Source organism: Phyllostomus discolor, chromosome 1 (genome assembly GCF_004126475.2).
Source record: "Phyllostomus discolor isolate MPI-MPIP mPhyDis1 chromosome 1, mPhyDis1.pri.v3, whole genome shotgun sequence".
Lineage (NCBI taxonomy): Eukaryota > Metazoa > Chordata > Mammalia > Chiroptera > Phyllostomidae > Phyllostomus > Phyllostomus discolor.
The window spans coordinates 25,060,339-25,087,174 of NC_040903.2; the positions used below are offsets into that span (position 1 = coordinate 25,060,339).

The following is a 26,836-nucleotide window of genomic DNA, read 5'->3' on the forward strand; positions in this document are numbered from 1 at the left end:
GTCTGGTCTGGTCTCGATGACGGTGTAAGAAGGGGAGATTTGAAACTAGGAGGTAGCGGCTCACATGCAATAAAACAAAGATAAAGAAATAAAAGTGGCAAAGCCTGGAAAAAAGTGGGCAGTGGACAAAGGGGTGTATTCTAGGATATTACTGATGAAATTATGTGCTGCTGCAGCCTTTCTGAAAGTGACTTTGTAATAAGTGACAAGCTACAAACTGATAGCCTTTGACCTGGTAATATCAGCCTTAGCAACCCATACCAAAGCAATAATTTAAAAGGAAAAAAGTCGCCTACTTGCATGAAGTTGCAGATCTGCTCTATAGTACTGGAAATTGCTCCTATGGCCGTGGGTGCCTAGGCGAACCACGGTACTTTAAATTACACGGACTATTATAATGGAATTAAGAATGGCAAATCTGCGCATTGTGGAGAGCAATATGTGAAATGATTTTTAAAGAGCTCATTACATGCAATGCAGTCTCCTAGATGGGTCCTGGAACAGAAGGATATTAGCAATAAAAAAAGAGAGAGAGAAAATGTATATGAAGTCCATAGGTTAGTTAATAATACAGTATCAACATTAACTTCCTAGTTTTGACAACTGTGCCATAAGTATGAAGATGTTATTAGGGAAAGCCAGGTGAAGGATATGTGGGAATTGAATATGTGCCACTCTTCTGTAGGTTGGGGGTTCGATTCCCGGTCAGGCCACATAACTGGACTGTGGGTTTGATCCCCAGTAGGGGTGGAACTGGGAGGTAACTGAATGGTGTTTCTCTCTCTCAAATCAATATATATATCCTCAGGTGAGGATTTAAAACAATTAGATAGGCTTGAAAAACATTTCAGAGTTATAAAAATTACTTTGCTTTTTGGCAGGTGGAGGGAAAGCGGGGAGAAGAGAGAGAGTCATTTTACGTCGCCATGGTGGGTTAGAGTTTTCACTGAGCTGAAGATGATCAAGGTGCCCAGACTCAGAGCGGCCGGAGAGGACTCCAGGTATCCACACCCTGACAGTCTAAAAATAGTTTTGATGTTTTTAGCATGTCGATCTCATTTAGGGAATAAGGAAGGCATTTTCTATAATAATCTTTTTAGTAATCACTCCTCAGGGACTGTATTTAGAATTTCATAGTACATGAAATGAAATGTTTTTCTTCTAAAGACGAGATAGTTTCTGCTTATTGGGGAGTGGGGCATGCAGTTTCCTAACCCATGGCAGCCTGAAAAATGTAAATGTTTATCCAAAGAAAATGCTTCTGCAGAGCTTGAGTGTTCGGAAAGCCCCGGCCTTCTTGGCATTTGTTCCCTCTTCAGTGCCCTGGGCAACGCTGGCTGAGTGAGGAGTGACTAAGAGGGTAGGCTGGGGTGGGGGGGCGGCTCCTCCAAAGTGGCTTCGTTAACATCAGTTCTGAACTCACTGACTGCTTTAAAATGTGTTAAGTAATAAAATAAAATTGCATTTAGCATTGTTGGGTTTTGAAATAGTTGTAGTTCTGAAAGAACATCTTGGCTTCCCCCACAGGGCTTTGCTCCGCCCGATTCCCTGGTGGGCGGCATGACCAGCGACCTGAGGAGAAATGCAGCGAGGCACCTCAGCGTCCACAGAGGGACGACAACGCCACCCTGTGCCTGGCGGTGCTATCGGAGTGGGTCTGCCAATTGCCAGCAACGCAGATCATCTCCACTCCTGCCCCCACCTCTCACTAGGATGGGCCCCACCCCCATCCTGAGACTGGTGGAGTCGATCCTGCTGAGGAAGGGTCTGAACACAGCCGCACCCACCACACTCCTGGAGTCTGGAGTTCGTCTCTGCCTCGTGGCGGACCCGCAAACTGGTCCACCGTCCTGCACTGGTTGGTTCACTGGAAGTGAGTTTTGCTCGCGTGTTTGTCCTTTGCTTCGGATGACTAATGCTATGAAATACCAGCAGATAATATCCAAATTCCCCTTTATCTACAAACATTTGGAAGTCATTGAGGACACGGATCAAATTATTTGCTGGGGGTGCCTAACGAAAGCTGCAAGTGAGACTTTTCTCTAGACCGGGGAGTTTTGAACCGGCGTGCCGCGAGATCTTCAAAACATGCGATACCTCACTCTTGAGTCTGAGGCACTGACCTCTTTTTCGTTAGACTGTCCGATACAAAAAAATGACAACAGCCAACAACAATAGCTGTCCAGTGTGAATGAAGCAAAATTATACCTATTTTTTGTCAGATGGGCAAAAAATCTAATAATTTTTGGTGTGCCACAGAATTTTAGTAATCAGTTTATATGTGCCATGGGATGAAAACGGTTGAAAACTGCCTCTCTAGACAGTCTCGTGAGCACGGGCTCGGGGTCAAATGGCCCAGATTCATATCCTGACTCCACTGCTCACTAGCTGTTGAACTTTCTAGGCCTCAGTTTCCTCCTCTGCGACGTGGAGATCATGACACTTGGCCCACTACATCTTTACGAGGACAAGACTCAACGGAAATTCTTTAGAATCATGCCTGGCAAAAAGTTAGTGCTCAATAAGCATTCATTATCACAATGATTTTGTAATGAGGCACTAGAAAAACCATCACATTCCATAAGGAACTGGGGCACTTTGCCTCATGAACAGTGTGATTCATAGAAAGTAGGGTTTGGAAACCCTTTCCCCTTCCCAGTACGCTTGGGGCCCTCAACGGCGACACTGACTTTCTATAGCATGGAGGGGGACCTTCGGACCTAGGGTGGTGGGGTACTTAGAAGCTGGTGAACTTTGCAGAAGTCCCTTCAAGATTCTGAGTTGCCCTTGCAGAGATTCGTGTCATTCACACCTCAATGCACATGTTTTTTCGCACCGTTTCAAGAAAGCATTTGTCCACATAAGTCTTCTCATATCATTTATGGAACAAAGTAGGATATACACATATACAGTACATGTACTTGTTGGTTTAGAACTAAGTATAACTTCAGTAACTTGTGACAAAGCTGAACCCTCTTATCAACATGAACAAATCCACAACAGGTGTGGGAACAGACACGCTGGCCACAGAAAGGTGGCAGATAAAGAACCCAGTGAGCCACACGACTGGAGGGAAAAAGAGAGCACCGACTTCAGCGGTACTTAACCAGGCTTCCGTTTCCGGTACCAGTTCCAGGTCCATTCCCTCTTCGCCCTCCCTCATGAGTCTCACACGGATAAGACATCCCGGCCCCAGCCCGTAAGAGTGAGAAAGGTACTGCTGCCGTTCACCCCTCCTCGCCAGCCTGTGCGGATGGCCCTGGTAAAACACCTGGTACCAAAGCACATCATTCACTCCCACCTTCCTATTTTATTGCATCTCTTCCCTCCCACGAAATTTATCTTTAAAGGCCAAGGCCTGTTCAGAACACCGCTGGTCCTTCCGCAGCCTCCACGCAGTCAGGCTGCGCTGGGAATACAGCTGAGCAGACTAGGAGCAGCGGAGATTTCCACCTCGAGCCCCAGGTCTTGCAGAACCGATGGCAATTCGGCAGTTTCTGGCAAAGGAGTCAAGGTTGGAACCTGCTAGGTGTAACTATGACTAAGGGAACATACTTGCTGTTTTATTCACAGACACAGATCTTTGAGATCCAGAAAAGGTATCTAGAACCAGCATCATAATTTGCAAATAAAAATCAAACATGCAACACAAAAACTCAGGGCCCCTGGTTCAAAAGAGCAGGAAAAAATGCTGTAAATGTACTAAAATATGAAACTTCATTTTCTTCTGTTTATTTCATGTCATGTTCCTCAAGACACAGGGATCCTTGTAGGGTGGGTGCAGAGTATTGCAGGTGCCCGGGGCCCTGCCCATCCCACAGGCCATCATCTTGTGGGCTCCTCCTCCCACCAGCTGCTGGACCAAGTACATTGTGCCCTGGCCAGGGCTGGGGAAGTTGAGCCAGGAATCCCCCTTTCCCATGGACTCACCCACCCCCAACCCCCAACCCCCAACCCAAAGGAGGCAGATCTCCCTCAAGTTTATTGCAGCCTCTGTGCCAGGACATGGCAGGTACATAGACTGAGAGCAGGCAGGCTTGGCCCCACAGAGCCACCCACTCAGCACCCCAGGTGCTGTCAGCCTGGGCTGGGCAGGCCACTTCGACCCTTCCCAAGATGCCATGGAGCCAGGTGCCCAACATCAACCTCCCCATGCTCACACCTCGGCCCCTACAGGGGTGGAAGGCAACAGAGGTTGCTGGGTGGGGACAGGGGTAGGCAGGTGGCAGGACTGTGCACAAGCTAAGGCTCTACCCCCCAGTGCACGCTCCAATGCCCCATTGGGCTTCACTTAATAACACACAAACTCGAAGACAAAATTATTAAGAATTTCAAGATGGCGACTGCACTGCATTACGGCCCCAGGCCTGGGGCTCTGATCCTCAGCCCAGTGTCCTGTTCAACGGCCTCACCCCACGCCCATAGCACTGGCCCTGCTGGTACCCCACCAGAAGTCCCAAGGCAAAAGTTCATTCTCACTTTCCAATCTAAAACACGTCTGTGTTTATGAGAGGGATGGCAAAGAGGTTTCCCCTGGTCTGGGGGTGAGGCCGCCCTGGAGGAGGCAGGTATGCGGGGTCTCATTCCACCTGTTCAGCTCTGCAAGGCAGAGCCTGGTTTACCCTGAAAAGCTTCTGAAACCCACCCAGTCAAACTATAATTCTGTCCCATTGTGCAAAGAACTGATGTACAAGATACAGGCAGAGTCAGTCACGACGATTACAGAAATCCTCCCCAAGCTGACTTGGTCTGGGGATTTACTTTAAGTGTCAGGGAGATTAGAAAAGAAAGCGGATCGAGCGATAATTACTTAATAAGTGGCTCTGGGGTGATGGCTTGTAAAACTGGGCCATTATCCAAAGTCATTACTTTGATGCAAGACTATAATCGAGTTGCTGAAAGCACGTCTTTACAAACCTTGGCTTCTGGGTCACTGTTGATACTACAAGAATCGTCATCATCAGCATGTGGGGCATTTCTAGAAAAAAAAAAAACAAAGAGACAAAACAAAACAGAAAACGGGTCTTAGAATTCTACCGCAAACACTGGTGGCCAAAAAACCACACATCGTGGCTGGTCCTTCCAGCGCCCTACCTGAGTTTCAAAGACGCATAGCGCAGTGTCGCTCCTTCAAACTCTTTTAGACTGGGGTCTGGGTTCACTGTGGCTGCGTGCAAATCCTGGAGGAAAACAGGTGTCTGTTAGTGGAGAATGGGAGAGGACCAGGCCATGGCTTCCAGTATCACGAGGGAGGGGAGCCCTCCCAGCCTGCGGCAGAGTGCACATGAGCGGAGGCGGGAAAAGGCATGCAAGGGCTGCTGGCTGCCGCCTCGACATGAGGTGCAGCTCACGAGACAACAGGCAACCTGGGGCACTCAGCTCAAAGTCATTCACAACGGGAGATGACAAAAAAAAGCCACGTGTGTGTAAGCTGGACATCCCTAGCAAGAAGCCCCATCACTCCATCCCTGCAGGATGCATGATGTTCGCAAAGGAAAAGGTGCAGCCCCAGCCATGCAAAAGGAACAAAATATTACATGATCTTAAAGCTGACAATATACTTGCCTTCCAAATGTCACTATTAATCTTTCCCCCATTCAGAACAGCAAAATCACTCCATGGCTGTTTCTAGACATACAGTTATTCACACAGGAACAAAGCACATTGATTTAAGGGGTGGGGTGGGGGAGACAGAAAAAGAGAAAAGGAAAAAAACACGAGACAGCGTTGTTAGCATTGATATTCACAGGATGGGTTAGGGAACAAATTCACTCTAACAGCAGCTGGTCAGCTCACTCTCTCTGTCTAGCTCTGTATTATCACCTGCAGACCAGGCAGGAGGAAAGAGTTGGCGCTTTATTTACCAAAACAAAGGACTAAACATTATTAGCAGACAGAGAAGTTATTTTCTAAACGTGGTCTTACAAGCAAACAAAATGCTCCCGAATATTAAATGTCTGGCACACCTGACTCCATAGGAACCCTTTTCTCTCCCATCAACCAAATGGAACTGCTTCCCTGAGGTAGGGGTGGGATTGGGGCCGATACTTGTCAGTGTGGTTTGGAACTGAGGAACGCCCACGGCTAAGCGGATAAAGGGCTGAGCAGTCGAGTTATTTTTATTAAAAAAGAAAAAAAAGACAATAAAGAGGAAAGAGAGTGAGGAACACGGCCTGACATCGTCATGCTGAGATTTAACCACACCTGAACTAGCCCTGATCGAGCTAAAGTTAGTTCCTCTGGTTCACGAAAAGCTCGAGTTCCCTGACACACGGCCTCGTCACCAGTTAACATTTGGTCACTGAACATAATCACAGGACAAAGCATGAAGCCTTGCCTTGTTGGTAGAACTCTTGCATCTTTCAATCTAAACAACAACTCCCATTCATCTTGTTCAAGAAGGAAATATTTTAAATTTTCCACTAGCTTGAGTGAAGAGTCAAGTATTTTTCTTCTGAGATTTGGGGAAATAATGCTAATAAAAGCCAGGACATCCTTATGAATTTGTCACACAGACATGGTGGGCAAATCTCTTTTCTCAGATAATAAATCAACAAAGGAAACTTTTCAACTAAACTTCTTTGAAAATGGGAAGGAAACATGGACCCATAACTTTTGCTCACAATGTTAATAAAATTTGGGGTTTTTTTCATTTTATTTTTATTGTATTTTTCCATTACCATTTATCTGCCTCTTCCTCCCTCCCTCCCTGCATTCACCCCACTGTCCTCTATGTCCACCCCCTCCCCACACCCAGAGCTGTCAGCCTGCTCTCCATCTGTGAGTCTGTCTCTATGTGGCTTGTTAGTTTAGAATGTTCATTAGATTCCACATATGAGTGAAATTATATGGTATGTGTCTTTCTCTGACTGGCTTATTTCACTTAGCATGGTGTTCTCCAGGTCTACCCATGCTGTCGCAAAGGGTGAAATATCCTTCTATTTTATGGCTGAGTAGTATGCTATTGTGTAAATGTCCCATAGCTGTTTTATTCACTCATCTACTGAACACTTGGGCTGCCTCCATATCTTAGTGATTGTAAATAACACTGAAATGAACACAGGGGTGCTTATGTCCTTTTGAATTAGTGTTTTGGGTTCCTTTACATGTATTCCTGGAAGTGGGATCGCTGGGTCAAAATGCAGATCCATTCTTAAATTTTTTGAGGTTTCTCCATACTGCTTTCCACAGTGGCTGCACCAGTCTGCATTCTCACCTACACTGCAAAAGGGTTCCCCTTTCTTCGCATCTTCACCAGCACTTCTTGTTTGTTGGTTTATCGCTGATAGTCATTCTGACAGGTGTGAGGTGATATCTCCTTATGGTTTTAATTTGCATTTCTCTGATGATTAGTGACATTGAACATCTTTTCATGCCTATTGTCCCTCTTTGGAGAAGCGTCTATTCAGGTTCTTTGCCCATTTTTAATTGGGTTGCTTTTTTGGTGTTGAGTTTTGTAAGTCTTTATAAGTTTTGGATATTAACCCCTTATCAGATGTATCAGCACAATGTTCTCCCATTCCTTGGGTTGTCTTTTTATATTGATGGTTTCCTTTTGCTGTGCAGAAATAGTTTAGTTTGATGTAGTCAAATTTGTATATATTTTCTTTCACTTTTCTTGCCTAAGGAGATATATCAGATAAAAATATTGCTATAAGCAACGTCCAAACTTTTACTGCCTGTGTTTTCTCTTCTAGGATATTTATGGTTTTGGGTCTAACATTTAAGCCTTTAATCCATTTTGAATTTGTTTTTGTGTGTGGTATAAGAAGGTGGTCTAATTTCATTTCTCTTGCATGGCTCTGTCCAATTTTCCAACATGTATTGAATAAACTATCTTTAGCCCATGTATGTGCTTGCTTCCTCTATTGAATATTAATTGACTATAAAGGTGTGAGATTATTTCTGGGCTCTCTATTCTGTTCCATTGATCTACATGTCTTTTTTATGCCAGTACCATTATGTTTTTTTATTACTATGGCCTTATAGCATAGTTTGAATTAGATAGCATGATTCTTCCAATTTTGTTTTCTCAGGATGCTGCTGCTATGTAGGGCCTTTGTGGTTCCATATAAATTCTTGAAATATTTGCTCTGTTCTGTGAAACATGTCATTGAATCTTGATAGGAATTGCATTGAATCTATAGATTGCTTTGGGTAGTATATGGACATTTTAATGATGTATAATTCTTCCTATCCATGAACACAGTACGTGCTTCACTTATTTGTATACTTCTTCAATTTCTTTCTTCAGTGTCTTATAATTTTCTGAGTACAAATCTTTCACATCCTTGGTAGATTTGTTCCTAGGTATTTATTCTTTTTGAAGCAATTGTAAAAGGGATTTAAAAAAAAATTCCCGGGCCCTGGCTGGCGTAGCTCAGTGGATTGAGTGTGGGCTGGGAACCAAAGTGTCCCAGGTTCGATTCCCAGCCAGGGTACATGCCTGGGTTGCAGGCCATAACCCTCAGCAACCACACATTGATGTTTCTCTCTCTCTCTCTCTCTCTATCTCCCTCCCTTCCCTCTCTAAAAATAAATAAATTATTTAAAAAAAAAGAAAAAAAATTCCCTTTCTATTGGTTTGGTATTGACATATAAAAATACAACTGACTTCTGAATATTAATTTTGTATCCTGCTACTTATTGAATTCAATCAGTCCTAGTAGTTTCCTGGTGGAATCTTTGAGATTCGGTATGCACAGTATCATGTCATCTGCAAATAAAGACAGTTATACTTCTTCCTTTCCAATTTGGATGATTTTTATTTTTTAATCTTGTCTGATTGCTGTGGCTAAGATTTCCAGTACTATGTTGAATAAGAGGTGAAAGCAGATATCCCTCACTTATCCCCAATCTTAAGAGGAATGCTTGTAGTTTTTGCCCATTGCGTATGATGCTGGTAGTAGGTCTGTCATATATGGCCTTTATTATGTTTAGTTATGTTCCCTCTATTCTTGCTTTGCTGAGAATTTTAATCATAAATGGGTACTGGATTTTATCAAATGCTTTTTCTACATGTATTGATATAACCATATGGTTTTTTACCCTTCACTTTGTTTATGTGGTGAATCACATTTATGACTTGTGAATGTTGTACCAACCCTGAATTCCTGGAATAAATCCCACTTGATCACGGTGTATGATCTTTTTGATGCATTGCTTTGATGTCTTCAACTTGTTAATATTTTGTTCAGGACTTTAGCCCATACATGTTCATCAGGGATATTGGCCTGTTATTTTATTTATTTTTGTAGTGTCTTTATCTGGTTTTGGAATTAGGATAATGCTGGCCTTGTAAAATTAGCTTGGGAGCCTTCCCTCCTCTTGAATTTTTAAAAATAATTTGAGAAGCAGAGGTGTTAGCTCTTCTCAAGGAGTGTTTGGTAAAATTCATGTGTGAAGCTACCTGTCCAGGGCTTTTGTTTGTTGGGAGTTTTTTTTGACTACTGCTTCAATTTCACTAGGTGTAATCTGTCTATTTAGATTCTCTGATACTTCCTGATTTAGTTTGGGAAGATTGTATGTTTCTAGGAATTTATCCATTTTGTCCAGGTTGTCCAGTTTGTTGGCATATAGTTGATGACATTTTCTTACAATCCCTTGTATTTCTTTGGTGTCAGTTGTTATTTCTCCTTTTTCATTTCTGATTTTATTTATTTGGGTCCTTTCTCTTTTTTCCTGATAAGTCTGGTTAAATGTTTGTCAATCTTGTTTATCTTTTCAAAGAACCAGGTCTTGGATTAATTGATCTTTTGTATTTTTTTTGGCTCCATTTCATCTATTTCTGCTCTGGTCTTTATTATTTCCTTCTTTCTACTCACCTTGGGCTTTGTTTGTTGTTCTTTTTCAAATTCCTTTAAGTGTGAAGCTAGATTGTTCATTGGAACCTTTTTTTTTTTTGATAGGCCTGTAATATTATGAATTTCCCTCTTAGGATTGCTTTCCCTGTGTTCCACAGATTTTGGATTGCTGTGTTCTCATTTTCATTTGGTTCCAAGGTATTATCTGATTTCTTCATTGATCTCATTATTGATCCTCATTGTTTAATAACATGTTATTTATCTTCCATGTCTTTGGTGTGTTTCAGTGTTCTTGTGATTGATTTCTAGTTTCACCAATTGTGGTCAGAGAAGATGCTTAAATAATTTCAATCTTCTTTAAATTTAATGAGACTTGGTTTTGTGCCCTAACATGTGGTCTATCCAGAAAATGTTCCATGTGCACTTGAAAAGTATGTATATTCTGCTGCTTTGGGGAGAAATGTTCTGAAGATATCCATTAAATCCATTTGATCTAGTGTGTCATTTAAGGCTGCTGTCTCCTTGTGATTTTCTGTGTAGAAGATCTATCCATGGAAGTCAGTGGGGTGTTAAAATCCCCGACTGTGACTGTATTTCTGTCAGTCTCTCCCTTTATGTCCATCAAGGTTTGCTCCACATATTTAGGTGTTCCTGCGTTGGGCACATAAATGTTTACTAGGGTTATTTCGTCTTGCTGGATTGTTTCCTTTATCATTATGCAGTGTCCTTCTTTGTCTCTTACTTGGTTTTAAAGTCTATTTCGTCTCTTACTTGTATAGCCTTGGTTTAAAGTCTATTTTATTGAATATATGTATGGCTACCTCAGCTTTTTTCTTTCCTTCCCATTTGCACGAAGTATCTTTTTCCATCCCTTTACTTTAGTCTGTGTGTATCTTTCAGTCTGAGATGAGTCTCTTGGAGGCAGCATGTACATGGGTCTTGTTTTCTTATCCATTCAGCTACCCTGTCTTTTGGTTGGAGCATTTAAGCCATTTACCTTTAAGGTGATTATTGATAGATACATATTTATTGCCATTTTATTTTTTTACTATTTTCCTTTTGTTTTTTCTTTCTCTTCTTCATCTTCTTAAGGCAAGCCCTTTAACATTTGCTGCCATACTGGTTTGGTGTTAACAAACTCCTTTAGCTTTTCATTGTCTGAGAAGCGCAATATCTCTTTCATTTTAAATGATAACCTTGCTGGGTATCATTTACAGTTATATAATTTTTAATCATATAAATCATTAAAAATTAATGATTTAAAAAATTATATAAATCTTTAAAATGATATCACTTTTAAAACCACTCAAAGTAGAAACAGCCACGTTCAACTATCCCATGTGCTGAAAGATGCATTTATCTAACTCTATGGCACTCTAAGAGGGCAAACGCATTGCAACATTTCTACCCATTATCTGTTTTGCACAGCTGGGGTCCTTGTTGCTTTCTTTTTGGGACTAGGCACCTGATCTGCGGTTTTTCAAAATAAAGTAGAACCTGGACCACTGTATTTACTTTTAAAAATAATCTCTTTTATTGAATAAAAGAATACGAAGGCTGGCCAGCCTGCCACCTCTCTTCTACTCCCCCTCGAACAGCAGTGTTCAGGTTTCACTGAGGGAAAATTAGTAACATAGGAGAGTCGCCCCGGTTAGCTGAAGACCCCTGTGAGCCCCCGGAACGGGTGTGGGCTTGTTCCTATGTGTTTTCCTGGGGTGGTGACCCCCACTTTCTCTCATATTTCAGAGGGGTCAGTGCCCAAAACAAGTTTAGTATCACCACTGTAGGGAGATCAAGTAGAAAATAAAGTTTTAAGCTAAAATTTCTTTTTTAAAAAAGAAAATAATCCTATTTAGCCCTAAATCATCATCAGGTGTACATGTGAGCAATACTGGGTTTTCATTTAAGTCAAATTGGAACAGGGATATCAGATGATGAATTAGGAAGGCTAGGATAATTGTGTTTTTGTGCAGACCTTTTTTTCAAAGGGTGGATGTCTGACAAAAAGGATCTGATATCGCTAACGATACTCCAGAGACACTCTGTTGGAAGTGGCAAGGCTGAAAGAAGAGAATTTTTAAAAACAAGTATGCAGAAAAACTTTCAGCATTTAATAAAAAGTTCTCTGTCAGTGTGTGGCTTAAAAATGTTTAATGTATTTACTCTGGACGAGAGGGTCCCCGCAGAGTACAAGTTGGTCACGTTTCCAGACCGACATGAATCTAGCTCTCGGGCCCTGCAGACGCGAGGCAGCTGGCTCAGCGCCAACAATCACCCTGCACAAATTTAAATAAACAAAGGTCTTACACAGCATTTTGCAAAAACTTAAAATAACATGGGCACCCCTAAAAAACCCTTTCACACAAAAATCAAGTAAGAAAAATGGAAACTACATTTTATGTTACGATTAGGTCAAAGGCCTTTTTTCCCTTCTATATTTAAAAATAGTCATTTAAAAAATTTTTTCTCTCCCATGAGTAACCATAATTGTCTTTTTATAATTAAGGACAGTGGAAGACAAAAGCAATTTGTTTTAAGTTTAAGAACTATGTATTCTATTCATCTAATTCTTTTTAATTAGGAGGAGAGAATACAGTGTTATAGCTAATACATTTTTTTGAACAATAACCCATCAGAGATTCTTTGGTTCTCCAGAAAGTCTGCAGCCACCCCAGTCTGCTGTCTGGAAGTTGGGAGTGAGATGCGGCAGAAGAGACGGAAAGACAGTGAGAGAGGACAAGGCGGGTGGGACACAGACACAGGCCCAGAGGCAGGGAAGGGGGTGGGGGCAAAGGAAGAGCAGAGACCAGCTTCCACGGGCAAGGACCTCCCAGTGGGTGATCTTTCAGGAGGCACAGCGGATGACATTCTGGTGCCAGAGTTGCAGCTGGGGACATGTTCTCCTGGTGCTCATCTTGACCTTGCCCAGGCTGCAGCGATGACGACAGAGATTATGCTCAGTCCTGGGAGGGCCCTGGAGCCTTAGCTCTTCAGAGCCAGTGCACCCTGGGGGACTGACCCAGCCCCCGGGGCATGGCACCCTTCTGGACCACGCCGCAGAGGCCATATGAGGGTGGACCCACTAAGGGGACTCAAGTCTATAACCTGGACTACTGAGAGCTCTCGTCTTCCACATTTCTCTTCTGAGATCTCGAAAAGCGATTCCACAACTCAAACAAAACCCCCTTCCTTCTCCACACTCCCTTCTTAAGGAACTGAGAACACCTTCGGTTGGAAAGGTTATAGGAAGACTTGCGTACAGGGTAATAGTTATTCCTAAAAATATTTTGTCTGGCTCCCTCTTCTAAAATCCAACAGCTGAGTAATTTGGAACAAATCGATGGGTTGGGGGGAGATGCTCACAGGCCAAATCTCAGCAGCAAATGCTCCCTGGCCAGTTTATAAACTTTCAAAATACTGCCGGCATGTGCAGAAGAAACATTATCCGCTGTGCTTAACACTTCCCCAGTAAACTCTGGAATGTGATATGTAAAATTGTCAAACTGCAAGGAAGCCTTCAGTCCTAAACTTTTGTAAGCTGAGTCAACAGATTTGGCACTTATTTGATTTTTTTTTTAAAGACAGCTCCAAGAAAAGCTGAATAAAATATGCATTTCTAGCACAACATATTACAAGTTTCTTCTCTCCCTTAACATTTTGCTTTCTCTCATGTTTCCAAATTAGTTGAAATAGATTCTATTTAGGAATCAAAGAAATGGTATCACTTCTCTTTAACTGTTATTAGCACCTGAGGCAATGTTATCAACGTAAGTCATTTTCTAGAAGGCTCAGTACAACACAGCCCTCCCTGGGGGTGAGGTGAAGAGATTCCAGGCTCTACAAGCCTCCGGATGGACAGTATGGAGCGAAGCTGGCGGTAGGGGGTGGGGGTCAACAGACCTTCATTCAAGTTTGCCTCCACCATGAGTTAGGCACATGGTCTTGGACAAGCTCCTTCACTTCTCTGAGTCTCAGTGTTGTCAAATGTAAAAGGGGAACAACAACTATAGAACCAGGTGCACAGGGTTTTATGAGGAGTAGGGTGATTAGGCGTGAGCCTGGCCTCTGCGCACTCAATCACCCTCAGTGCTGACCATTAAACAGCCGCCGCGGCATCTGTGGGTGGGCAGGCCGGGTCTTTTCCCCAATATTCCCCTTCCTTCCTCTCTCTCTACCTGCTTAGCCCCTTGTTCCTGTGATTTTAGTTTATTGCCTCTTAAATCTGCTTGGTTCTTTGACACAATGGATGACCTTAAGTATGGGAAAAACGAATAGAAAGCAAACAATGGAAAGTTGATCTGCAGAACACTGATCCCACTGGTCAATCGGGTGCTGGATATGAGTCACGCTCTCTCTGAAACTTCAAAAACTACACATCCATTAACAAAGTTCCCTGGAAGGATAAGACTCTGTCAAAAACAGAGTCATGGTTAGCAACAGAAGAGAGGAACAGAACCAACAGCCAGGTGGAAATTCGCAGTCCTGGCAGAGCACAGGATCTGGAGCGAGAACTGGATGCACACCCACCCCAACTCCAGCTGCGGGGCTACACCAATAACTGAACCTCAGCTACCTCTTTTCTTTGGTAAGGAACGTAACAGCGATCTTGTCTGCCACATGGAGGGATTAAAGGAACAAATGAGGTCGTTTATGAAAATACCCGGAAAGCCACAACAAGTCATAAACAGCAGCAGTGCAGCTGGGGCTGAACACTGAGGTTGTGTGAGGGACACACTGCACTCTAGGAAGGGCAGTGGGGGGAGGGCCATGGGGAGGGACCCTGACCTGTGGATGGGAAGGAGGAAGCAGGTGCAGAGAGGGCTAAGAAAAGGCTAAAGCGGGCATCAGAAAGAAGCTCAGGGATCCGAGGTGGACTCTGCCACCTGACACTTTTCCCTGGGCCAGCTGCCCACTGGTGCTGCATTGTTCCCAAAACATGGACATGCAAGTCTACCCTACTCATCAAAGAAATGGAAATCTGAGCCACAGAAACCTCGGGATGCCCTCCTGGACTCCACCACACGGAACCCTGCCCGGGAGGCAAGCTTTAAAAAGGACTTCACTTCTTCCAAGGAAATAAGAGTCATTGAGCAGAAAGAGGATCTCAAAGGTACTCTAATCTCCTCACCTCTGGGACAACACGAAGGCGAGAGTAGGCTGAAACCCCCAAAGCCAAGGAGAGGGTAGAAGAACTCTGGCCTAGAATTCAGGAGAATTCAGGAACTCTGAGTTCTATGCCCAGTGTTGCTCCTAATCACTGACCTCTCCATGCCTCAGTTTCCCTGTCTCCATTTGATAGATACTGGTGTTGAGCCTTTCCCACTGGCACTTCTCACTGGGAAGGGGTTGAAGGGTCACAATGAAGCCCAAGAGCAAAGATGTCCAGGCCAGAAACAGAGGATATCTGTGCCTTAGTGAGAGCAGACGCTGCATCCCGGCTGGCTCGGATTCTGGGAGGCCACTCCGTGGCCCGGGGGAGACACGCCGAGATGCGACTAGGCTGGGATAGGAAGAGGACTCTAGTTCGAGCCAAGCTCTTGGAGCCCCAGAGCTGTGTTGGTTGCACCTAACACAACAAGACGAATGAATGACTGAGTGGAATTTGTTCAGGGAGAAGGAATATGATGCTCAGTAAATGTTATCAAAATCGCCCAGTGATAAACAAAAAAATCCTATGTGGATCAGTGGAACTGAAGCATGTGCCTGATTGTTGCAAAAAAGTACAAAAAACCACAGCCCTTGTTACCAGTGAGGATACAGCTTGCCCAGCCCTGCACTTGAAGATGGAGACTCTGAGGCCCAGGCCGGGCAAGTGAGATGCTGAAGCCCAGGAAGGAACGACAGGATGCAGGCTTTCCTGCCTCCCAGGGGAGAGAGCAAGTAAATAATCAAAGACGAAGGGAACGCGATGTCTTTTTCCTGTTTCCTGAAGGAAGGGTGAGGATAGTTGCAGATATTGTATATGAGGAGCTCTGCAGGTACGAGATGCGGTTCAAACGTCATCCACGCCCCGAAGTAAAAGGAAACGGGTTGTTTAAAGAACAAAACTGTGGTCAGAAAAAAGCAGAAATGTCTTGGTGTCAGCCATCAAATCACTTTTCTCAAAAAAAAAAAAAAAAGCCCTTATTTAATTGTGACCTTTTCCGAATATAATTCTCTTGACTATTTCGTTATCAGGATTTACAAAGCCTCACTGCAGGACTCTTTGTATTAATAAATACCACAACGGAATTTTTTAGTGCCTCAGTTCTTTGTTTAAACATTCAAATCTCTTCCTCAGGAGCAGCATAAATTTCTGCTGCTCATTATTTCTAAATCATGTCATTTATGCTAAATAAACAGATTCTTTTTTAAAAATAGAAATTAAGCGTTTAAGGGCTCTCAAGGGTTATTCTTACAGACATCCTCCCTATGCCATCCGATGAACCCAAGGATAATAAGATATGCAGTAATTATAAGACGTCTGGCCAGGAGACGTTCTTCTGTGTGTAAATATTTCATGGAGTCAGCACCATGCAATGGCACCTACAGAGTAAAACATTGTCTCTGTGAGCCCTGGGGAATCTTAAACACTTCTCATTAATCAGCCCCCTTACTTTTTGTACCTAAAATAGTGTTTCGAGAGATCAAAAACCATTCAAAAAGGAACACATCCCTGAAAGATGGTATTAACCCTACGTACTAAGAGGGAGCATTGCTGAGGTTTCAAGTGCAACATGCATGATAATCAAAGAGCTTACCTCGATGACCTGTGGGGGCAGAAGCAATGAGTCTAAAGAGATACTACAAGTTGCACCCCCTGTACTAAGTTGTTAAAAAGACATTCCGTTTTACCTCGTTCTCGGGGTGGGAGATGGCGTTACAGAGCTAAGGGACCCTTTCCTAGAGCCCTGAAGATCTGCTGGGACCGAGACGGGGCGTTCCCACTGTGTCGTTCCCGTCGGGATGTGCCAGTAATAGGTCCCGGCCACGTCGTTGATTCTTTTCCAGCCAGGAGGCAAATCTGGGTCGGTCTGAAATGAGTGATCACTCCATATGTCTGCTGGGAAATGGGAAAAAAAAGAGCTTTGTTAAAAGAGGAAACAAATTATAGTCATCCAAGTTTAGTGCCAACAGTCAGGAGAATTCTGTAGACAGGTATGTCCTTAGCCCAGCTGAGAAGAACTGCAGCCACACTGTGGATGCAGGGTGCGGTGAAAAGGGGTGATATGGAACAAGACAAGGAAAGAACTGGAGAGGAAGGATGGCATTCAGACTGGGGACATGAAAGACCCACTGTCAAGGCATCCAGGCTCCAAGACCCTACCAGCAAACCAAAGCTCTATCACTGCTCTCACGTGACTCCCGCTGACCCCGTGGCTGGTGATGTCCACAACGTCCTGTCCTCAGCAGCCATGCCCGGCTCCTGCAGACTCCTGCCTACGGCTCCTTTTCCAGTGTCGGCCCACCTCCTATTTCGTTTTCATCTTTTCCTCCTGCCTTCTAGTTTTTCCCAGCATTGTTGTTTTCCCCAAAGAACCCTGCCTTTTCAGGATGTGCTCAAAGTGGGGCAGCTTCAGTTGTGTCGTTTTTGCCTCCAATGATGTTTCAGGCTTAATTTGTTTTGTTAGCCAGAATTAACAACCCATGTAAAATTTGCAAGGTCACACACAAAACCTACCTCGTTCATCTGTAAATCAGTAAGATTTACTGCCTGGTATCCTATAATGTTCCCAGCAATGAGTACAACTCTTACTTTCTTTAACTGCTTTCTATAAATGAATGCTATATCTATATCTTTTAATAACTCCTCCTTTTCAAAGGAGCAATGTCTTTGAAAACTCTAGAATTTTAAATCGCACACAGAAGATTCCCAAGGAAGACAGCCTGGAAGAGCCCTGGTATTCAGGGCGGGGACAAGACTGACTCTAACCCAGGCCTGTAATGTAAACATACAAAGTAGGGCAGCTGTGAAATACAATAGGGAATGGAAGGGACTGTGGCAAACTGGCAAGCATGCGCCAAGTTTAAAGCCATTCAAATTCAAAAAATAATTTTTAAACACTGCGGGTGGGGGGGAGCTGGTAAATGAAATAAACCGGCTATTCCCTGGCCTATGTGAATATTTTATATTTACTAGGTAGCTATTTGCTTTGAAAAATCTCATTACTGGTCTTTTTAGAGTTGAATATGAAATGGATGAAAGGGCTAGAGAAGACAGGAGAGAGAAGAGGAACAGAGTAAGACATTCATTGGGGGGGGGGGGCGTCATGGAGGAGTCACAGGCAGCTGCATGGAAGCAGGCAGGTAGAAAACCTTCAGGAACTCGGGCTCTAAACCGGGGATCACTTCATTCTAACGATTAGGCCCTTTTCTATGTGGCCATTCAGAAAAGGCCGGAGCACTGTTTTACAATCCAGTGAGAAATTGTGTGGGCCTTGTCTGTGCAAATGTCACTGCATCACGGGCAGGCGTCACGGAGGCTGTTACAGAAGAGGAAAAAACCAAAGAGGCAGATTAAGACCACGGGCACAGATGTGCCTTCAAGGGGCTGTTTGGGATCCCAGCTTTCACTTTCTCATTTAAATCTGCCAGAGGCAAAACTGCCCCTTGCCTCAAATTATGATGGAAACTTCCCTTCCCCGACAGGAAATTAGGTGTGATTAAATAATTTCAAGTTACTCAAACTCGAAACAAACATGTGTATACATAGGTTCCTTTGTCCTGTGTTAGTTTTAGGGCTTTTTTTTCCTGCAGTAATTTTGTTTTCGGTGTCTCAACTGAGAAAGGGCAGGCAAAATACACGGGTTTGGGGACTGTTGAAGAAGAAGACCCAGTCAAGAGTGTTCCCTTGTCCCACTCTAGTGGCTCCAAGGCGAGCTCTGGGGCTAGAAACTGAAAGGACACAAAAGGCCACTAGTTACCATTTGAGGTCTGAGAGCCTCAATTTACACATCTATTCAGTTTCCTCTACAACTGAGGTATTAGCATATAGGAAGAATAGCTACGTGCATAACACTATCAGAATATAAAATCATGTCAGACCAAGGACAGAGGCCAAGGTCAGTGTTCTGAAGGGCTGGCTGCCTGAGGAGGCACCTCAAGGGCAAAATGAGAGGGGCTTTGGGTTGCAGGACAGGGACTGGGCTGTTCTGTCTTCAGCCAGACCTACCGGCTTATATTTGTTTTCTAGTTCGAGTTTCTGCTGCGATTTTGTTGGGGAAAGGGGAGCGGGGTGATTCTGATGGTAGCAGCTGATGATGATGGTGAGAGGATAACCATGGAGGTAGTCAGTGGGCACATCCACGGTCTCACTCCCAGTTCCAGGACCATTTACAGAACCTCTTCCACACCATCCTGCACCGGTCACAGGGGCTGGGAGCCCTCTGAGGCAGGCAGACAGGGTCTGCCTTGTCCACCATCCTGTTCCCCAGACCTAGCCCAGCAGGGTTCTAACAGTGAGTCAGATGGATGGTGGACGGATGCATGGACATGATGGAAAGAAGAAAGGATGAAGATGGAGGGGAAGTGAATGAATGAAGGCTGGAATGATGGGATCTGGAAAGTGGCACCTAGTGAAGGGGATTCTGAAGAAATCCGTTCTGTGCAGTTTCACTAAATGGGGCAACTTCCCAGCCCCCACGAATACTGGCTTCTGGGTAGGAGTGACGTCTGCTTCCCTTGATGGTGCATGCGCACCTTCTCAGGGATGAAAAGAAATACAATGGGAGAAAGCGGAAAGAGCTCTGGGCTGAAGCCAAGAGACTTGGAGTTGAGATTAGTTGGTTTTTTTTTTTTTTATGGATATATTTGACAAGGAAAAGCATGAAATATATCTTCTGAGGCACCTAAGCCCTATTATACTTCATTTGTTTAGTGTTCACAGACCCAATTTGTTTTGTTTTTCTACATAAAATGATGTACAGGGGAACCCAAAAACTGGAATTATCTTCTGGAGGGCAGGCCCTGGTAGTACAGGCTTTCCCTGTTGGGCGAGTGTTCTAGGAGCCCATCTGTGTCAGTGTACCAGCTGGCAGCGTTGTGAGAGGCTGTGTTCGGCTTCAGTGAATTTTTTCTGAAGACTCAACGTGTTTGCCCATTTCATGATGGTGATTTATGAGGGCACCTGCCCACACTGTGCTGAGTGCTTAGCAGTTTTTGACCAAAACCAGCATGACCCCTGGGCCCCACCCTCCTCTCCACCCAGTCTTATCTTGAGTGAATTTTTCTTTCCCTGGATGAAAAAAGTCCTCAGAGGGAAACAGTTTGCCAAGGTGGAAGAGGTGAAAGAAAAAAATGGCAGAAACACTAAAAGGCATCAGAATCGACGAGTTCAAAAACTGCTTTGAGCAGTGGCAAAAACATCTCGAAAGGGGTATTGCATCAAGTGGAGAGCACTTTGAAGGTGACTGAAGTTTAAACATGTAAGAATAAATACACAATTTTTATAATTTTGAATTAATTCCATTTTGGGGGGGTCCCCCTTGTACATATTGAAATAAGTACCTTGGACTCATTCAGTGGTTTTCAATTGCTATAAACTGGGGAGGGAGACAGTGGTGCAGGAGGGTGGAATTCCAGGTCCTCCAGAGCCTTTTCACCATAACAGCACCACTGTTACCTGTTTGACATATTGGTGTTGCACGTACAATTTGCCTTGCAACAGGAGCAGTTGTTTAAAAATGTTTTTGCTTAAATAAAGCTTGAAACCGTATCGAAAGCAAGAGACCAGTAGGGCCAAGACATTGCAACGCCACAAAGCTGCTTCTGCCATAAGACTGTGCAAAACACCGCAAAGCGGCTGAAAAGGCTGCCCTCAGCGGGGCGCCCCTGAGGACGTGGCATGAAGGAAGGCGCGCAGATAAATCAAGAGTGGAAAACCTGTAGACACCTGGTTCTCAGAGGATGTTCCAACCCCTTCCGATTCTGGGGAAATTACTTAGTGCAGCTTTGCCGAAGAAAGAAAAAGCAAGGAGCCGGCCCCGCGGAAAGGCCGTGATGGCTGAGAGTGTCGTCGTCCTTCTGAACCTCAGCAGTTCCCACACTGCCCTTCTGCCCTGCGCCCCTTCTAGACAGACCTGCTCAGAGTTCCGAGGTCACAACAGGGTATTCTCAGCTCTCAGGTGGAATGTCCTGAAGGCCCGCCGGACTCTCTTTGGGTGACTGATTGTGCAACAGTAACCGCAGGAATTTCGTTCCGTACCGACAGCACAAAACAGAGCGGGGCTCTGCTGCGGAGCTGCCCTGCGGCAGGCCTGCGATGCAGACCAAGTGCCAGCACTACTCAGGGAGAGATGAACAGGAGAGTTCAAGTGGAGAAATACACAGAAAGCCCGCAGAGTACTGTCAACACGCCAGAGAAATTAGAGGTGAGGGGAGTCAACAAAGGCTCTAGACACGGCGTCATGCAGCCTGGCGTGGAAACCGCGAGTGAGAACTCTGGGGGCCCTTCCTGCCTGGCGCGGCCACTCACTATTTGAATGACCTTGGACAAGTTGCCCGACTTCTTTGGGCGTCAGATGCTTATCTGTAAAATGGCGATGAAAACAGTACCCACCTCCATTCAGGATAAAGGTTGGCATAGCCCGGCATAGTCACTACATAAGCGGTCACTGTTACTGCTGGCATTATCAGATTACACGTCTCCAAGCCGGCCACGGAATAATATGTTAAGTTCCCTAAAGTCATTGTAAAGAAAATATTTTCAACTGAGTCCAAAGGAAAATGCTCAGTGCAGAATTTATGGGATTAAATGACCCTGATGGTTCAAAGAAGAAGGATAAAAGGTGATAGATAACCTTATGGTGACTCCTGATGAAGGTCAACCGGGTCCCCTCTGCCGGGTGGGGGCTTCGAGGACCCGAGAAGGTCAGACCAGACCAGGTGTTACCCAGCATGCCTTGCTGAACTTTCTCCCATCGTACCACGCCCCTGGACCGCTGTGCTGCTGCTTCACAGATCTCAATTGTACAAGCAAAAAAAATTAAATACTTCAAAATTGTAAAATAAAAACTTTCCCTGGGTTTCTCTCAAACACAAACCATCCCCAAATGAATCAAGTTTCCTTGTATTTGTATGATTCCTGACTTTTTCCCACAATGTGGGTCTGGGGACCTCATTAAAAGACCAAAGTTCCCCACCCACGAAGTAGAGCAGGTCCGCCACCCGTGATCCCAGGTATGTTCACATCAGTCTCAGCTAGGAGGCACCAACAGGAATGTCAGCCAGTCAGGACAAGAATCCTGGCTTTCCAGGCTTAAACCAAGTCCTCTTCATGCTGCCATGAGGTCCTAAGTGCTGGTAACAGTGACGCTGTTAGTAACAGTGAAGTGACAAGGACAGGATGCTGACTGCGGTGTTTCCCCGGCACAGGGGTGCATCCCTGGCTCTGCTGTGCTTATTATAGGAGCTGCGGAGCGTCCCGGATGCCCTATGAGGAATACACTACCGTTAGCCACACTTCACACTATAGTAGTGTGGTTTAAACCCAAGGGGGTAAACTGTGTCCCTATGTAGAAGTGGATTTTACTTTTTCAAAGACCTGAGAAAAATCAGTATGGAATTAGAAGGTGACTAAATAGAGGAGAAACAAAAGAAAAAGACCACAATGCTGCGATGCTGAGGCTCCAAGCCCAGCCAGCCGACCTGACCAAGGTCAGACGACCGGTGAGTGACGGCACCAAGACTCACTCCAGAGGACTGGTCCTGAGCCCTGACCCACCCAAGGGCCGAGGAGGACACTTCCGATGTGGGCTTTGCGTAGGGTCTTCCTTTCTGTGCCTCCCTCCCTAATGCTGCTCCCAGGAAATCCAGGAAATCGGGACAGCCACTCTAGCTCCCCATAATCTGGGCCCACCCTTTAGAGGCCTCAGGATCAATTCACCCACAGGCACGCTGCCCACTTCTCCCTCCCACCCACCCCGAAGGACCTCACACCTAAGACGCTTTACTGTCTCCTGTCACCCCTGCATCCCACCAAAGGCACAGGCACAGGCTGGGCACAACGCCATAGGTGCCCCTTCAAAGTGGCTCTGTGGTCCTTCATTGTTTGTAGTTCTGTTTCTTTGTGAGGAGACAGGAAGCAGGCTCTGGAAGTCAGAGTGTAAAAATAGCAAGGCTGAGTAGCTCAGAAAGTCCCTCTTGAGCGGGGAGCCTCTCAGGCCAAAAGCAATACTTGGCGTGGAAACAAGGAGCCCATCAGTGAGCAGCGAGACCTGCCCCCTCCAGTCACCTCTGGCGCCTGTGCCACTGGCCTGGCTCCACCCCACTGTCTTTGCAGAGCCCTGCTCCCTGCTCTCCACCACTGCAGTGGAGCCTGTGTGTGGGGCCAGCCCGCCTCTAATCATCCTCTCCCCTGGGCTCACTTGCAGGAATCTGAGGGTCAAATGAAAACAAATTAGCATCTAGCAACAGCAGCTGGAAATTTCCGCTCCCGCCTGGAAGCCACAGGAAGGAGGAGGGGGTGAGCCAGGATTCTCAGTTCGGTAAGGTCTGCAGTGCAGGGCACAAAAGCTTCCCCTCAGGCCCTCAGAAGGGTGCTCACTCCCTTCCCCTCCGCTGGTGTATGGGGTGCCCTAGGTGTGCACGGCATGGGGGAGGGGTGGGAGGAAAGAGGAGATAGGTTGACTCATTCAACAAATATTTCCTATCTACTCTGTGCCAGGCATTGTCTTAGGGCTGGAGACGCAGAGGTCATCAGATAGACCCAGCCGGGCATTAGCGGTTCTCAAGCATCAGGGTCACCAGGAGGCCGGGTAGAACACAGGTCACTGGGGGCCACCCCCAGAGCTTCTGACTCAGTGGATCTGAGAATCTGCATGGCTAACAGTTCCCAGGAGGTGCTGATTGCATGCTACTGGTTTCCGAGCCACACTTATAAGAACCATTGGCCTGGGGGAAAACAGAAAAGGTAATCATTCTTTCCAGCAAACTCCATCTAACTACTGGCTCCACAAAAGTAAAATGGGACTGTATATTCAATCATTCATTCATTCATTCATTCACCCACATATTCATTCATTCTTTTATACTGAGGAACTCCCATGAATGCCAAGCACTATTCTAGAAGCCATGAACACAGTAATGAGTAAGAGGAAAATTAGGTCACGTGATCCATTGTGTCAGGGGATGCGGTGGCCTATTTGCCCGGGATCGTGTGGGAAGGTCCCTGAGGAATAATGTTTCTCTAAACTAGAAGGTGCCAAGCCTTGGGAAGAGACAAGAGAACAGTATTCCCAGCAGAGGGAACAGCCAGTGCAAAGACCATGAGGCAGCAAAGAGCCACATGTCATGTCATTTTAATGAAAAAGTCACCCAAGTGAGGGGTGAGGTCTGAGGTAAGGTTTAAGCCCACCAGGGCTAAGAATTCACCCTCTATGCAAAGGAAAACTCTTGAAGGTCTTGTGTAATCTGTGTTTTCAAAATCAGAAGAATAATTCGCACAAAGTTCCCATTCTTGGAGAAGAAAAAAACTCTCTGTTCCAAAGTCTTAGCTGCAGCTGCTACTAGCTACTCTTTTAAGGAATGATATTCCTGAGGGATCCAGATGCTTGAATGCAAACCATTTGGGTTTAGCTTTAGAACTCTTTTTCTGATCAGCGGGTGGTCTGCTTCCTTTGTGCCTTCCTGTTCTCTGCGCCTTCTCCTCTCTCTCTCTCTCTAACCCTCCCCATCCTCCTTAGTTCCTTTATTTTTATTGAAGACAATAGCACAGAGCCAGGACTCTGGGTCTAGACCATTGATTGTCGGTTTGCTGAGGGTTCCAAGCAACATAGACAGGCTACTCAGAATTGGGGCAAAATGGTCCTCGGCCAAAGGAACTGGCAAAAACAGTGACTATGGAGACAGGAGGAGAGGCCCATGGTGTTTAAGACCTGTGAGCTCTCAGAGTCCTGACCCAGCAGCCTGCCAGAAAGAGGGAAGGAAAGCTCACCAAAACAGCTTCTTGATATTTGTTTGCATAAACGAGAGCCCGGAATGCCTACCACAGCCTTAGAAAAATTCCACATTGCCCTCAGCTGAGCTTTCCTGGGGCAGCATTCTTCACCACTTGTAATAACCTCTTTAACAGTTTGGGGAGTGTTGATTTCCTAATACCTTTTCCCATACTGTTCTTTAACAAAATTAATATTCAAGTTTTGGGTGTCCTTGCAATGGGGTGCTATTTGTAGCTGAGGACTTTTTCTGTTAAGAATTTTTGAGTAAAGACTCTAAGAACTCATTATTTAAATAGGCCTTAAATTTGGGCTCTGTAACACTCCATTCTCTGTATCTTTTAATTAAGTATTTTGGCATAAAATCAACACAAAATTTCTTAATTTAAACTCACTGGAGACATAGTCTTTGCTGAGCTTACCCTGCTACATTTTTAGCCGCAGGGCCATGTTACTGTCAGAGACAGGAGCTCTGGCGTCAGCTGACAGCCTTGAATCTCAGCCCCAATGCCGGCTGGCTGTGTGACCTCGGACAAACAGCTTACTTTCTACTGGCCTGCCTGCTCAGCGGGTGCCTGAGTGTGGACAAGTCTGCCCTTGTGGGGCTGATGTGGGACACAGTTCCCAGCACAGAGTCAGGCACATAGTACTTGCTCAGTAAATCTGTGTTATTATTAGCTATTAATCACTTCATTCAAATGTGGCTCTGGGGACACAGCATTTTTGAAATGGTAATCGACCACAGTGCATGTCATTTTAAAAACTTAAGATTTCTGAGAGTTTGCAACGACCAAATGTGTTTTTACCAAAAAGGTAGTTTTTATTTAGATCAAGAAAACTAAATGATGACCCAGGCCACGGCCACGTCTACCTGAACGCAATGCTGGAACGCAAAGCCCATGAATGCAACACTGGTTGGGGTATGTGGCACCTCTTTAGTTGTTAGCACATCCCTGTGTTATGTCATGTAGTTGAGCCGTTAAAGAAGCAGAAACGAAGTCCAAACAAAACAGTGGGTTAGGTGTGCTGTGTTATTGAAGACATCTTTCCTTTGAGACTGCTTCTGCTCTATCTCATAGCCTCACAAAAGTATGTAAATAGGAACTGATCAGATGTTAGCAGAAGATAAAAGGGAAAATATGCCTCTCTGTTCACAGACCATTAACCAGAATCGACACAGGAGTCAGGGGGACTCTGCAAAGACAGACTTAAAAACGAAACGGCATGGGACATAAGCAGCTGGGAATTATTCGAAGGAAAAACTGGTATTTGGAAATATCCATCTATACCTACACATACATATAATTGAGGTTAATCATATGACTTGGCCACAGGTATTTTAAATATCATCAGAAAGGTCCCGTTCTAAACACCTAAATAGATAGTAAGACACCGATTTCCTTACAAGTTATAAAAGAAAATAGTGAAAACCTCGGGTGACATGAAATATAACCTGAGGACACTGTCTCCTTTCGGAGCGAGCACAAAGTACGAGGTGGCCTCATTTCCAACCACTGCTGAGAAGCCACAGGCTTAAGGTCCACGCCCCCAGCACCCCCAAAAATGGTAAAAATGAGAACATAAAACATGAGCGCAGATTTCTATTTTGTTTGAAGAAAGCTACAGACCATTTCAGTAACCTCGATTTCATTTTTTCTAAGAAGCGTCAGGTAAAGCCTGTGGGGGAACCCACAAATGCCCCAAACCCAAAATCTAATCATCATAATGAATGGAGAATGGGTGCAGGTGGGCATGCTCTTGAAATCACCAATATTTAAATAATTTTTAAAAAGTCACGATCACAAGATATTTATGTAAAATTGCCAGGCAGGCTTTTTACCTCCAGCTGTCTGACTATACCACGAACCTGTGGAATGGCAGCAATGCATCTTGTTCCGCACCCGATGGGGTTCATCAGGCTTGACAGAAAGATCAACAAATCAGGCCTAATATTCCCTGCTTTTGAGTTTGGGTACTTGGTACCTATTCCTAAACACACTGCCTAGTGTTCTAGGAAGACCTATCTTCCCAAATTAAGCAAGGGTAACTGCCCATCACTCAGAGAACGTGTCCAGCTGCCTTATCCTCAGCCAACCCAACCACACAATGTCCTAATTTGAC

At 44.8% G+C, this 26,836-nt stretch overlaps 1 protein-coding gene across 1 annotated transcript in view; it reads right to left on the reverse strand.

Annotated features, from left to right (window-relative positions):
• Window positions 1–26,836, reverse strand: part of APBB2 (amyloid beta precursor protein binding family B member 2) — a 324,017-nt gene that overhangs the window by 93,205 nt on the left and 203,976 nt on the right. The window contains exons 6-11 of the mRNA XM_036031648.1: window positions 16,638–16,845; window positions 16,544–16,552; window positions 6,205–6,301; window positions 5,566–5,628; window positions 5,095–5,180; window positions 4,918–4,978 (exon numbers count right to left, since the gene is read on the reverse strand). Coding sequence (XP_035887541.1) covers window positions 4,918–4,978; window positions 5,095–5,180; window positions 5,566–5,628; window positions 6,205–6,301; window positions 16,544–16,552; window positions 16,638–16,845 — 524 coding nt within the window. The remainder of the gene's footprint in view (window positions 1–4,917; window positions 4,979–5,094; window positions 5,181–5,565; window positions 5,629–6,204; window positions 6,302–16,543; window positions 16,553–16,637; window positions 16,846–26,836) is intronic.